Raw genomic sequence first — 14,127 nt, 5'->3', positions numbered from 1 at the left:
GAGATCACTTTTCAAAGAATAATCAAGCCTAAGAGCTGTGAAAATGTGGAATGGTCTGCGAGTTATCACGGTTACTCTGCTCTGAATGGGTAAAGTAACGTGTTTATTTTAAAGTATTGATAACATAAAGTATAATCAACACAGCAACATCACCTCCAAAATTTGGGTTGATCGACAGATTTACCTGTCTTTACATGGGCAGCACAGTGGCTAAATAGTTAGCACTTCCGCCTGGCAGTACTCGGGTTGTTGGTTTGAATCCCAACCACGGCACCACCTGCCTGGAGTTTGCATGTTCTCCCTGTGCCTGCGTGGGTTTCCTCTGGGTACTCCGATTTCCTTCCACGTTCCAAAGACCTGCTGGTAGGTTAATTGGCTCCTGTCTAAATTGTTCCTAGTATGTGTATGTATGAATGTGAGTTAGGGACCTTAGATTGTACACCCCTTGAGGGTTAGGGACTGATGTGAATGTACAATATATATGTAAAATACTGCACAAATTGACAGCGCTACACAAGTACCTGAAATAATAAATAAATGGCTATGGAAAATTTCACCAACTCCCCCCAATATTCTCAGATGCATTATGGGAGTCATGTACCTTGGTGAGTGTGATCAGCAGTCCTCGGATTGAGGTGACAATGATGATTCCCACCAGAATGAAGGAGATGTGCTGGGACCAGAACTTCACCTGGGCATGAACAAAAAACAGAGAGAAAATACATACTTCATTCATGTACAGCAGAAGTGCCTCAGGACAGGAGGGGCATGTTTACATTTGCAGTTTGGGGGGTGGGTGATTTTTACCACTCCCCCAACGATTGGTGTAGCATCAGGGGTCGCAATGGCAACCCCGCCCCATGCTCCAGGGGGCCCATGCAATCTCCCTGTCAAATTCTGTTTTACGTTTGGACAGGGGGGAAAGTGGGGGGTGAAAAACATATTTAACCCCCCTGGAGGTATTCCCGAGTGTAGCTCGGGGTAAAGTTTCAGCACCACAAGCGGTAACCCCGAGCTACACTCGGGAATACCCTGCAGCGTTGCTCCGGGATCTCTTCTGCACTTACCTTGTCCTGTGCTCCCACGATGTCCCTCCTGCAGTGTCCCCTGTAATGTCCTCCGGCCGATGCCGGCATCTGTCTTCTGGGTTCCATTCCCTGCTACGTCGGGACGTACGGGGGACTGAACTGGCGGAAATTTTGAAAATTGTAAAAGTGACATTCACTAAATTCACTAGAAACAATTGAGTACTGTCCGTGATACTTTTTTTATTTGCACTAACATACAATACAAGCTTTCGGGGTATGTCCCCTTCTTCAGGTCCAGGCAGTACTATACAAATCACAAAGTTTAAGCAGAATGTTAAAAGGGATGAAAAAAAAAAAAGGCTACAGATAAGATACAGCAAAAGGAGGGGGGAGGGGGGGGATACTAACACTAAATTCAATAAAATCACATAGTATAACATTCCTGTATCAACCCATTTCAGTGCTTTGTCCTGCGCCCTGCCTGCATTTTTACTGTTCTTTCTGCCTGGAAACTGAGAAACGTCCACGGCGTCCAAAAAGCGTCCCTTTAGGTCAAAATGGGTAGACCGGCTAGAGAACAGCGATAGTAAATCAGAACCACTTGCAGAATTGAGTGATAATGATTCGTGGGGGAAATTCATCATCAGACACTGAAAACGATGTTGCGACTTTGCTCAGTGATGTGCGAACTTGGCGCTATATTTCAAATTTCAGTGTTTTTGGTTTGATTATATTATTGAATTAAATTTATTATTATATAATTTTTTTATGATTATTTATTATATTATAATTTATGATTTCGTGTTTCAAATTTTATCCTACCCGGGATGTTTACTAGACTCTTGTTCGGACAGATTTCAGTGAGTTATTCCTAAAAATTACAGCCTACAATAAAAAAAAAATACATACAGTAATACCTCGGTTTAAGAATTTAATTCGTTCTGCAGGACTTTTCTTATAGCGAAAAATTCTTAAACCGAAACACCATTTCCCATAGGAATGCATTGAAAACCAATTAATCTGTTCCGGAGATCAGAAAAAAGTAAACACTAATAAATACCGCATGAGTTATTTTATCAAGTCATGCGGCATTTTAGTAGAGACAACCATGTGTTAATATTTCAGCTGTCAGCGGGGTTCCCCACTGACAGCTGAATGTAAAAGAATTGCCGGCAATTAAAAAAATAATTTAAAAAACTGCGTGGGGTCCCCCTTCCCATCCATACCAAGCCCTTCGTGTCTGGTATGGATTTTGAGGGGAACTCTCACGCCAAAATTTAAAACAAAATGACGTGGGGGTCCTCCCCAAAATCCATACCAGACCCTTTTCAGAGCATGCAGCCTGGCAGGTCTGGAAAGGAAGGGGGGGGGCAAACAATGTTTCTTTTTAGGTTCTTAAAAGAAACAACATTTTTGTTAACTTTGGGGAAAGTGACAGCTAATTCTGTGAGCTATAGTGAAGAGAAAAAAAAGAGCCAGCAATTGCATTTCAAAATCAGCACTGACATACACTTCGTATTGCGAAAAAAATTCATACAATATTTGTAAATCGAGGCATTATTTTCAGTGGATTTTCATTTGTAAACCGAAAATTACTTTAACTGAGGCGTTCTTAAACCGAGGTATTACTGTATTTCCATGCAAAAAAATGTACCGCTTTGAGCACAGAAATATGGACCTAATCAGACCGCTAGAGAGGTTATAACAATTGGCTAGGATGGATGATGATCTCCTTTCTGTAGACCACAGCCTGCATTCTGTGGCATTGGTCACTCGGGAAGGCTAGAAGACCCACTCCTGTCACTACTGACCTGATATAGCCAGTGCCAGCAGCCTTTGCCAACCCTACCTCATTTCCTTTTTTTCCTCCACTCCCCATTCTTATGAACAGGTATGTTCTGTTGGGAACGTTGTGCCAGCTTATGAAGCCACCAGCCAACCCCGCTACCTAAGGGCAGAGGGATTGCACATACAGGTCTGGCCACCCTTAAAGACCAAAAGACATCTTACATCAAATTGTATGCCCAGGTAGTTCACAGTGATCTCGATCCCTCTGGTCACAGGGTCAGTCTTTCCAACTCTGTCAAATACGATGTTGATTGTAGCCTGCAATTACATCAAGAAAAGACAGAATTGAACGGGAAGCATTTCTGGGAAAGGCTTGTCACAAAGTTTAGGTACCCAAAGACACAAGGACAATGTTCACCAGATGAAGATGGGGTGAAGGTATGGAAGGTAAACACAGGCTCCGTAGGATGCATGCTGTGCAGAAAATCTATTGCTTTGCCTTGAATGATATAGACTCTAACTTTGTTGCTGAAAAATTAATAGATAAAAATTCCACCATTAAAAAAAAGATTAATGATACCTGTCATCGCTGCTTCCAGTAACACTCTATTGCAGGCTGACCGATCTTTAGCATCCAACACGTTCAGTTGTGTTTGATGCCTGCATCCCCTGCTGAGCTCTGTTGTTCCACTCACCAGTCACTATGTCACCACTGTGTCCTGTGCAGAGCCCTAGTAAGGAAGCAGCCGGCGGGTGCAACCACAGCTTGCAGTGGAGAATGCGGGCAACACTTCTGGATGTGTTGGAGACTGAAGATTCTCCAGCTGGTGTCACTCTGCAAGACAGCAAGATCGTAGTCATCAATGGTGGGACTGGTAGGTATTATCTCTCTTTTTTTCAGGAAGTTTTTGTTTGTTTGTTTTTAGAGACAAAGTTACTTTAAACTGTTACTAAACCCACAACAGTAAAATCAGTCTGTAGATGCAGTAAAGCATGCTTGTTATACTCACTGTGGAACCTAAAGGGTTAATCCTCTGCATTGTGTAGAAATGCTGTTTGATCCTGTCTTCTCTGATCCTCCCCTTCTTCCAGTGTCCCCTCCAGATAAGACATATCATGTGGAGACACTCTGCACATGCTCAGTTTGGTGTGTACTGCTAGAGAGGTTTTGTTTTTCTTGGGAGAGTTCATGTGATCAGCACAAGGCCAATCAGCACTGTTTGGTCAGAGGACAGGGGTTATACATCCTGCTAGAGCAGAAATAAAACTCCTCCTACCAGCTTTAATTAGTGCTCTGCTGTTGATTTGACCCCCTGTCTCATGGCACTCCCTCTTCCATCAAAATCTATAAACGTAGCGTTACCCCGCATCTTCTGAATGCCGCTAAGAGCCTAATACCACATCTATGGAAGCAGAGTAGATGCCCCACTGTGGCAGAGTGGAAGCGAGAGGTTGATAGGGGTCCACACAGTCAAAAACACCCTTGAGAACTTTCATGGTATCTGGGATGGATGGTTGTATTACTCTATGGAATTGGAGGACCCAGCTGCCTCTCCTTCAGATATGGGTTCTATAGAATTTTTGATCCTCCCATAGGCCCTTTGTCTGAGCCTTCGGTCCCCCTCCCAGATGGCTCCCTTTTGTCTACTTAGGCTTAAAATCTATGTGACTGGATAACCATGATTGAGTTTTCTGGGAATCTGCTCCTCGGGCTTCCCCCCCTCCTGATTTGCCCCTAAAGCTGCCATCTTAATCCTGAGTTGCCATTTCTACTGCCAATGATGACAAATCACGGCTTGAACTATCTTGCTTTGCATGTAATGAGTCTATCTCATATATTAGTTTCACCTTTTAAGTTGCATTCCTGAAATAAATGAAGTTTTGCACGATATTCTAATTTTTCGAATTTCACCTGTATATGTTCTGTTTCATTGCACATGCGTGTTGGGTTTATGCAATGCCCTCTGTACCATGTATAAATATATGTTACTTATAAATCTAACTTTACAGCTTGGAATGTGTGGGGGCGTACTTGACCTCTCGCCTTGGGAATGGCTGGTCAGGTGCAGAGATGTAGCTCCTGCGTGGTGATCAGATCCTCTGGCGATCAGTTTAGTCAGTGGGCTGGGGGTATGTGGCATCTTATCTGTTCTAGTATTATGCTCTATACAATGTGCCAGGCCTATAGTCGTATCACTTCATTGTAAGCTGGGTCTGATGTTAGACCCCTTCCTAATTCTGCCTTATATGCTTCAACACATTTTCTTACTGTTCCTTACTTTCTGTATCGAAAATTGAAAACCTTCAATAAAAACATTATACAAAAAAAAAAAAAAAACAGTGCTCTGCTGGACACTGATAGAAGTCTCAAGACTGCTCTAACTGCTGATGAGAAAAGGTATTTAGCAGTTTATATTTACTAAAATAATTGCATTTCCATGTTCTGTGTGCTGTGGGAGACCAGATATAGTGAATGCAGGATCCGGGGAGAGCGGATATAGTGAATGCAGGGTCCGGGGAGAGCGGATATAGTGAATGCAGGGTCCGGGGAGACCAGATATAGTGAATGCAGGGTCCGGGGAGACCGGATATAGTGAATGCAGGGTCCGGGGAGACCGGATATGGTGAATGCAGGGTCCAGGGAGACCGGATATGGCGAATGCAGGGTCCAGGGAGACCGGATATGGTAAATGCAGGGTCCGGGGAGACCAGATATGGTGAATGCAGGGTCTAGGGAGACCGAATATAGTGAATGCAAGGTCCGGGGAGACCGGATATAAGTAATGCAGGGTCCGGGGAGACCAGATACAGTGGATGCAGGGTCCGGGGAGACCTGATACAGTGAATGCAGGGTCCGTGGAGACCAGATATAGTGAATGCAGGGTCTGGGGAGACCAGATATAATGAATGCAGGGTCTGGGGAGACCAGATATAGTGAATGCAGGGTCCGGGAAGACCCAGATATAGTGAATGCAAGGTCCAGGGAGACCAGATATAGTGAATGCAGGGTACAGGGAGACCAGATATAGTGAATGCAAGGTCCAGGGAGACCAGATATAGTGAATGCAGGGTCCAGGGAGACCAGATATAGTGAATGCAGGGTCCGAGGTTTAGGAGCACTTTAAGGCAAAAAAGAAAAAAAAATCTTTTGCTTGAGAAAAAAACAGAAAAATCAAGTTGCACAGAGTTCCTGCCATGTTTCTCCAACAAACTGACTGAAAAGTTGCAGATATGTGGGGACCGAGTTGGCTATCTTCAGACATTCAAATGAAGTGCAAGCACAAAAGCTAGGCTTGACATCAATATTTTGATTGAAAAGAGGATCAACACAGTTCAAACAATGTTACATGAAGGGTGACACTGACCAAATCCACTTACCATAAATATCTTCCAGACACAGTAAATGGAGAAAAAGTAGCCCAGGAAATTGAAGTATTTGCCTTGGAAGGTTTTAGAGTATTCAATTCTCTCCTAGAACAGAGACATGAATGAACAGACCTTCAGGACATCGTCCAATCCAGAACAGAGCTTGATATCACATGGTTTGGGATGACATATGAGGTTACACCATATACCTGTGGCGTTTTAGGCCTCATGCACACTGGGCATTTTTACAGCGGCTGTTTTGGCTTCTGGACTTTTTTTTGTACAGCCAGTAAACCCCCCAGCATGTTATCCTAGGTGTCCATGCACACAAAGGCTTGAACCTCTTGGCGCCTCTTGTCCCTTTAAGAGGTTTCAGAAGCCGGGAGGCGAAGCGGGGTTTTAGGGACATGTGACCACCGTGATTCGCTGTCACGGCGGTCACATGATCGGAAAAGGTCCCGATAGCAAGGGGACCTTTCCATGAGTCACGGACATATGTGCTGGGAGTGTGCAGGGAGCGCGCTCTCAGCACATATGTATTTTCAAATGGTACGCAAATATGCGGCCACTTGGCATCAAGGCCCAGACAACGAGAGGCCACATATTTGTGTGCGCTCGGCATCTAGGGTTTAATCAATGTTTTTTGGCAGGGGCATTTTCTGGCTGGAACACCCCCCCCCAAAAAAAAACAAAAAAACTAAGGGGTTTCAAGAGTTTTTTAGCTGTAAAAACGCTCTAACACTGGTAAACTTGATAAAACGCAGCTATCACGGAGTGCCCATGCCTCCCCCACCCCCCTGTGCCTGCTGTTCCCTCTGTGTCTCCTCACCCACCTTCCCCCCCTCTTGTCAGGTCCTCGCATCCTGCCACAGCCTTCGAAGACAGGCTGCGCAGGATGGGAGGAAAGTGACCCCTGTTGCGGGAATCACACCTCTCCTGGCCATATAGCCGGAAGAGGGGTGACCCCCCCGCCAGGGGACTCCGGCGCAGTGCCGCCGACCTGTCTCCGCGCACCCCTCCGGCGGGTGCAGCACGGGCACGAGGTTTCCCGTGCTCTGCGCCTGCCGGAGACAAAGGCCACGCTCCCTGAGCGCAGCCCGAGTGAGGGGGGTGTGCCTTGTTGCCCCAGCAAATCAACGCTGGGCTGGCCATGCCAGGGCAACCGGGAAGCATCCTGCGTTGGCTTAAGAAGGCCGACGCGGGACCCAGCTGTGTGCTCGTCCCCCACTCGGGACAGGGTGCTGTGTGGGGTCTGAGCTGAGGTCAGACCTCACAGCCAAGACCCTGCCGAGTCCCTGCAAGCCTGATGTGTCCCTGACAAGCTGACCACTGCGTTGGTCCCCTGCACGAGAGAGAGAGAGAGAGAACAGCTGTTGGGAGGTCTGAGCTGAGGTCAGACCCCACAGCCAAGACCCAGCTGAGTCCCCGTGAGCCTGCTGTTGTCCCTGGAAAGCTGGACCGGATTACTATTATTTTGGGCTCCTCCCCTCTCTTCCCCTTTTTGGGTACCTGGACGCTACCTTTCTACCCTGATTGAGTGCCTTCCATAGTTCAATAAAGCTCTGTGTGTTTACCATCTTCTTTGTGTGTTCTGTCCTGCCTACGCTTCCGTCACAGCAGCAAACCGGCGTTTTTGAGCCAAAATGTAACAATGTGTGCTAAAATACGCTAACATGGAAAAATGCGGCAAAATGCTAATGTAAACAAATCTAAAAAATGCGGAAAACCATTTTAAACCCGTTTAAAACCGTCCAGTGTGCATGAGGCCTTATTGACTGGGTGCTGTTAACAGTCATAGAGTTCGAAATATAAATAAAATGTAGATACAATTTCTGATGTTGGCATTCAAATGTAAAACTTACACATAAGTGGACTTACTTTTTAAACCCAAACTTCAGCCTTCTTTAAGTATTCAATCAGAACTTCTGTCAACATTTTATTGCTGCCTGGATTCTCCCTGGGGAGATTTTCCCTCACTTCCTGTCTCAGTGATACCAGTAGAGGAAATAAGAGAGTACGGGTGCCACTGGGACAAGAAGACACAGAGAGCAACCCTAACCTAACCTCTTGCTGCTCTTCTAAGTAAATGCGCTGTTGTTGCTCTCTCTGTCCCTATGAGATATCACATTACTTTCTGTCCAGGGAGGTCACTTGTGACACCGTCATGCAGACAGGAAGTGAGAATGAATCTCTTCAAATGGGGACACAGCAGCAATAAAAAAAACCTTACAGAAGTTCTAAACCTTCCCACCTTTGTGCAAAACTTTAAAAACATTTTGGGTATAGTTTTGGCTTTACTTTATAACAGACCGGAAGAAACCAACCATTCAGTGTCCTCCACCCCTCTCTGCCAATCCCTCCACTGGCCTCCACCCCTCTCTGCCAATCCCTCCACTGGCCTCCACCCCTCTCTGCCAATCCCTCCACTGGCCTCCACTCAGTGTCCTCCACCCCTCTCTGCCAATCCCTCCACTGACCTCCACTCAGTGTCCTCCACCCCTCTCTGCCAATCCCTCCACTGGCCTCCACTCAGTGTCCTCCACCCCTCTCTGCCAATCCCTCCACTGGCCTCCACTCAGTGTCCTCCACCCCTCTCTGCCAATCCCTCCACTGGCCTCCACTCAGTGTCCTCCACCCCTCTCTGCCAATCCCTCCACTGGCTTCTACTCGCTCAACAAATAAAATTCAAAATACTAACAACAACTTACAAAGCCATCCACAACTCTACATCACCGACCTGGTCTCAAGATATTAACCAAACCAGTCTCTTCGATCCTCCCAAGACCTTCTGCTCTCTAGTTCCCGTGTCATCTCCTCCCATGTTCGCCTCCAGGACTTCTCCCATCCTATGGAACTCCCTACCCCAATCTGTCCAGCTGTCTCCTAATCTATCCACCTTTAGATGATCCCTGAAAACCTCTTTAAAGAAGTCTATCCTGCTTCTACCTAGTAAACCACCATTTATTTCCTCTATCAGCTCATCCCCCCCACAGCTATTACCTTTTGTATCACTCAACCCTTCCTCCTAGATTGTAAGTTCTAAGGATCAGGTTTCCTCTTGTACCAAATTGTATTGTAACTGTAATGTCTGCCTTCATTTTGTAAAGTGCTGAGCAAACTGTTGGCGCTATATAAATCCTGTATAATAATAATAATTTAGGATGTTCCATAATACTACTACAAAAATGTTGGATACATATGAGGCTCAGGATGCTCCAAAAAATATACTAATGTGTGATTCAGTTGGGAAGACACCCCAGTGACCCTGGATGGCGAAGTAATTTATGTTACAATTGAACAGAGGGATGGCAGGAAAGGGGTTTGCGGACCCCTGTACATGGTGTATCAGACGAAATGACATACTCCGATGATTCTGTGGGTTTGAAATGTTTCATATGCTGTTTTTGTAATTATATTTTTCAGTTTCGATTGTTTCAAATTAGAAAAAAAAAACAAACTCGAAATTCTTTTGCTAGACAATGGCTTGTATACAGGTCTATGGTTTACACCAGTTGTCTCCAAACTGTGGCCCGGGGGCTGGATGCGGCCCTTTGCTTGCTTTAATCCGTCCCTTGGACCATTTTTCCCCCACTGTGAGCAACAGTGGGGGCATAGTTTCTGACACTGACAATGAGTTACTTTTCCTCCCACTGACACCAACAATGGGGGACTATTGCTCCCACTGACACCAACATGGGGGCACTATTGCTCCCACTGACACCAACAATGGGGCACTATTCCTCCCACTGACACCAATGATGGAGCACTATTCCTCCCACTGACACCAATGATGGGGCACTATTCCTCCCACTGACACCAATGATGTAGCACTAGTCCTCCCACTAACACCAATGATGGGGCACTATTCCTTCCACTGACACCGACAGGGAACTATTCCTTCTACTGATACAAATGATGGGGCACTATTCCTCCCAATGACACCAACAATGGGGCACTATTCCTTCCACTAACACCAATGATGGGGCGCTATTCCTTCCAATGACACCAATGATGGGGCACTATTCCTTCCACTGACACCAATGATGGGGCACTATTCCTTCTACTGATACCAATGATGGTTCACTATTCCTCCCAATGACACCAACGATGAAGCACTATTCCTTCCACTGACACCATTGATGGGGCACTATTCATTGTACTGATACCAACGATGGGGCACTATTCCTCCCAATGACACCAACAATGGGGCACTGTTTACCCCCACTGACACCAAGGCACTTTCTACTCCCACTGGCAACAGTCCAGACCTCCTAAGTTTAAAGGACAGTAAACTGGCCCTTTTTTTAGGAAAGTTTGGAGACCCCTGGTTTAAACTAACAGTCAATTATGCTTTGTCATCTATAATGGGAATTATTATGACTGTATACTTTGTTGTATTCATTTGCTGAATATCATCTATGACCGTGTCATGCTACCGTTTGCAATGGCTTTTTTGCTGTCTGGCAATAAATATTAAAAAAAACAAAAAAACAGATGTTGGATATAATTGGAGTGTTCTCATGTAGGCACCCTTCTCAGGGATCTTCTCACCTTAGTCGCATAAAGGTCTACAGTCTCCAAAAAGAGTTGCCGACTCAGTTCCTCCAGAGCGTCCACCTCCTGCTGGATCTGAGAGAGGTCTATGGCTGGTGTTAAGGAGACAGCTATACAACAAGACTTGGAAACTTTCTGATTTGTTCAGCAACAACCAACAAGATGCAAACATTCAGTCTTCAGCTGCCACTTTCCAGTGCAAGTTTAGTCTAGCAACTGTTCAGGTTAGCTTAGATCCCTGGTGTCCAACCGACAGTCCAAGGGCCACATGAAACCCTCCTTCTATACTTGCTGTGTGGTCCTTGTAGCTTGGCAGTCAGTTATGGCATAATATATTTGTAAAGGGGTAATAGCAGTGATCTCTACTAGCTTCATGCAACATGTCCCCAGTCTCATTGTCCATTGCAACAACCTCCAACCAAACCTGTCACATATCATAGCGTCTGAACATCATTCTGCTAGTATATCTGCACTCCATGATCATTATTCCTCTAAGATGTCACCAGTCTCTGACCATATGTGCACAGTCTCTGACCAACATTTCCTGTGGCATGTCCCTAGTCTCTGACCCTAATTTCCTTGAATAAGTCCCCAGCCTCTGAATATCATTCCTCTAGTATGTCTACGGTTTCTGACCATCAATCCTCTAGTATGTCCATGGTTTCTGACCATCATTCTTCTAGTATGTCCACGGTTTCTGACCATTATTCCTCTAGTACGTCTATGGTTTCTGACCATCATTCGTCTAGTATATCCACAGTTTCTGACCATCATTCCTCTAGTATGTCCATGGTTTCTGACCATCATTCTTCTAGTATGTTTGAAATCTCTGACCATCTTTCATTTAGTATGTCCCCAGACCCTAGCCATCATTTCCTCTAGTATATCCCCCATCATTCTTCTAATATGTCCACGGTTTCTGACCATCATTCTTCTAATATGTCCACGGTTTCTGACCATCATTCCTCTAGTATGTCCACAGTTTCTGACCATCATTCCTCTAGTATGTTTGCAATCTCTGACCATCTTTCCTTTAGTATGTCCCCAGACTCTAGCCATCATTTCCTCTAGTATGTCCCCAGACTCTAGAAAACATTTCCTCTAGTATGTACCCAGCCTCTGACCATTATTCTTCTAGTTTGTCTGCGGTTTCTGACCATAATTCTTCTAGTATGTCCCCAGTCGCTTACCATCATTTCCTCTAGTATGTCCGCAGTCTCTGGCCATCTTTTTTCTAGTGTGCCCCCAGTCTCTGGGCATCATTTCCTCTAGTATGTCCCCAGTTTCTGACCATCAATTCCGCTAAAGGAATTGCGCGCTGGACCCACTGAAAACAGCAGTCAAACATTGCGGTGAGTGCGATGATTAAGGGGGAGCATGTGTGGAGACACTGGTTATTTTCACCACAATTGCGCAGACTCATTCTATACATCATTTCCTCTAGTATGGCCCCAGCCTCTGACCATCATTTCCTCTAATGTCCGAACTCTCTGACCATCATTCCTCTAGTATGTCCAAACTCTTTGACCACCATTTCCTCTAATATGTCTGTAGTATCTGACCATCCTTTCTTTCAGTATGTCTGCAGTCCCCGGCCATCATCTCTGGTGGTATGTCTGCAGTCTCTAACCATTTTTTACAGTATGTTCACACTCTTTGACTATCAATTCCACTAGGATGTCTACAGTCTCTGACCATCCTTTCCCCTAGTAAGCCTGCAGTCTCTGACCATCCTTTCCCCTAGTAAGCCTGTAGTCTCTGACCATCCTTTCCCCTAGTAAGCCTGTAGTCTCTGACCATCCTTTCCCCTAGTAAGCCTGTAGTCTTTGACCATCCTTTCCCCTAGTCAGCCTGCAGTCTTTGACAATCTTTTCCCCTAGTATGCCGGCAGTCTTTGACCATCCTTTCTTCAACCATGTCCACACTCTTTATCCATACCTTTTTTTCTAGTTGTTTGCATTCTCTGACCAGCCTTTCCTCTAGTATGTGTGCATGCTTTGACAATCATATCTAGTATTACATATAAAAAACATTATGTATCCAGTATGGTAAAGTCAAGAGCTGCAGTTAGTCCCCCTATACCACAGAAATTGACAACCACTGGCCTGGACAGTAGCTCAGACAGTCTTTATTTCATACCCTTTGAAAAGCAACCTTACCCAAAAATTACATTTCACTTTTGGGTGGGAAATGATATACAGAGAGCATCATGCAAATAAAAAAAAAAAAACAGCCTGAGCGGTTGCTGGATACCATTTGCAGCTTAATGGGTGTCTACACTTTCTGAGTTCAATAAGTTTTGCTAAATTAAATTACCAGACCCCCATAAAAGAGATGTTTAATATTTTCCTTTTCAATGGGTGGCGAGTCAAATGGTCACTCCTTTGCAAAGCTCCACGCACAGCTTAAAATCACCAATTCTGGGTGTGTGGGATAGTGCGCCCCTTGATGAGTGTTGAATCCCCCCCCCCGCCGCTTCGTCACTACTGTGTCTTGTAATGGCATAACAGCCAGCAGGAGGAATCACAGCATACAGCAATGGACCAGGTATCTGACTTACCCAGAAGTGTTGGATACCAATGGGGCCTGTAATACTCGAAAGCGAAGATTTGACTCATCACCCACTGCAAAGGTAAGCGATTCTGTTAAGGAAACAAAAAATCCTGGACAAAAGGTGCCCTGCCATAGAAAAGGTGTTACACTTAACTCTTTGGCGGCCAGTGTCTCCTACTTTCACTCCATTGCAGGTTCCATTGCAGTATTTTCATCATTCGACACTTCCAGAAAAGTTGGATGTCTATGTCCCCCACCGTGCACCATGGTTCCATCCTCTGACACCTATGTCACTACCAAGTCCTGCATTGACCTAGGGTCAGAGGAGGGAAACACTGTATGTGGTAGGGGTCAAAAGGAATCTAGAAGTACCAAAAGGTGTTGAATGATGAAGAATCTGAGAGGCTGTAGTGCTGTAAGGAGAAAACGTAAAAGACAGGGGCTGCTGGAGAGGGAGCTTTAACCACTTCCAGTCCGGACACTTTTACCCCCTTCCTGTCCAGGCCAATTTTAAGCTTTCAGTGCTATCACACTTTGAATGACAATTGCGCGGTCATGCAACACTGTACCCATATGAATTTTTTACCATTTTTTTGAGACAGATACAACTTTATTTTGGTGGTATTTATTCACCACTGGGATTTTTATTTTTTTGCTATATAAAATGAAAAAGTCCAAACATTTTGAAAAAAAAAAGTGTTTTTCTTATAAAATTATGCAAATAAATAATCTTTCTACATAATCTTGGCCAAACTGTATTCAGCTCTCATTTTAGTAAAAAATAAATAAATAACCCAAATTAGTTTATAACCAAAAATTATGATTTTTCAAAAACATT

At 44.9% G+C, this 14,127-nt stretch overlaps 1 protein-coding gene across 2 annotated transcripts in view; it reads right to left on the bottom strand.

Moving 5' to 3' along the window:
- The window catches only part of GPHRB (golgi pH regulator B), an 85,215-nt gene that overhangs the window by 27,413 nt on the left and 43,675 nt on the right, over positions 1-14,127 (bottom strand). For both annotated transcript variants that reach the window (XM_089691918.1, XM_089691919.1), the window contains exons 10-13: positions 10,734-10,822; positions 6,195-6,287; positions 3,039-3,134; positions 602-691 (exon numbers count right to left, since the gene is read on the bottom strand). In XM_089691918.1, coding sequence (XP_089548044.1) covers positions 602-691; positions 3,039-3,134; positions 6,195-6,287; positions 10,734-10,822 — 368 coding nt within the window. The remainder of the gene's footprint in view (positions 1-601; positions 692-3,038; positions 3,135-6,194; positions 6,288-10,733; positions 10,823-14,127) is intronic.

The sequence above is a fragment of the Staurois parvus genome, unplaced genomic scaffold (genome assembly GCF_062004578.1).
Source record: "Staurois parvus isolate SC_StPar_1 unplaced genomic scaffold, SC_StPar_1.0 ptg000574l, whole genome shotgun sequence".
Classification (NCBI taxonomy): Eukaryota; Metazoa; Chordata; class Amphibia; order Anura; family Ranidae; genus Staurois; species Staurois parvus.
The sequence above is the reverse complement of the archived record's forward strand: the minus strand, read 5'-3'. Positions and strand labels throughout refer to the sequence as shown.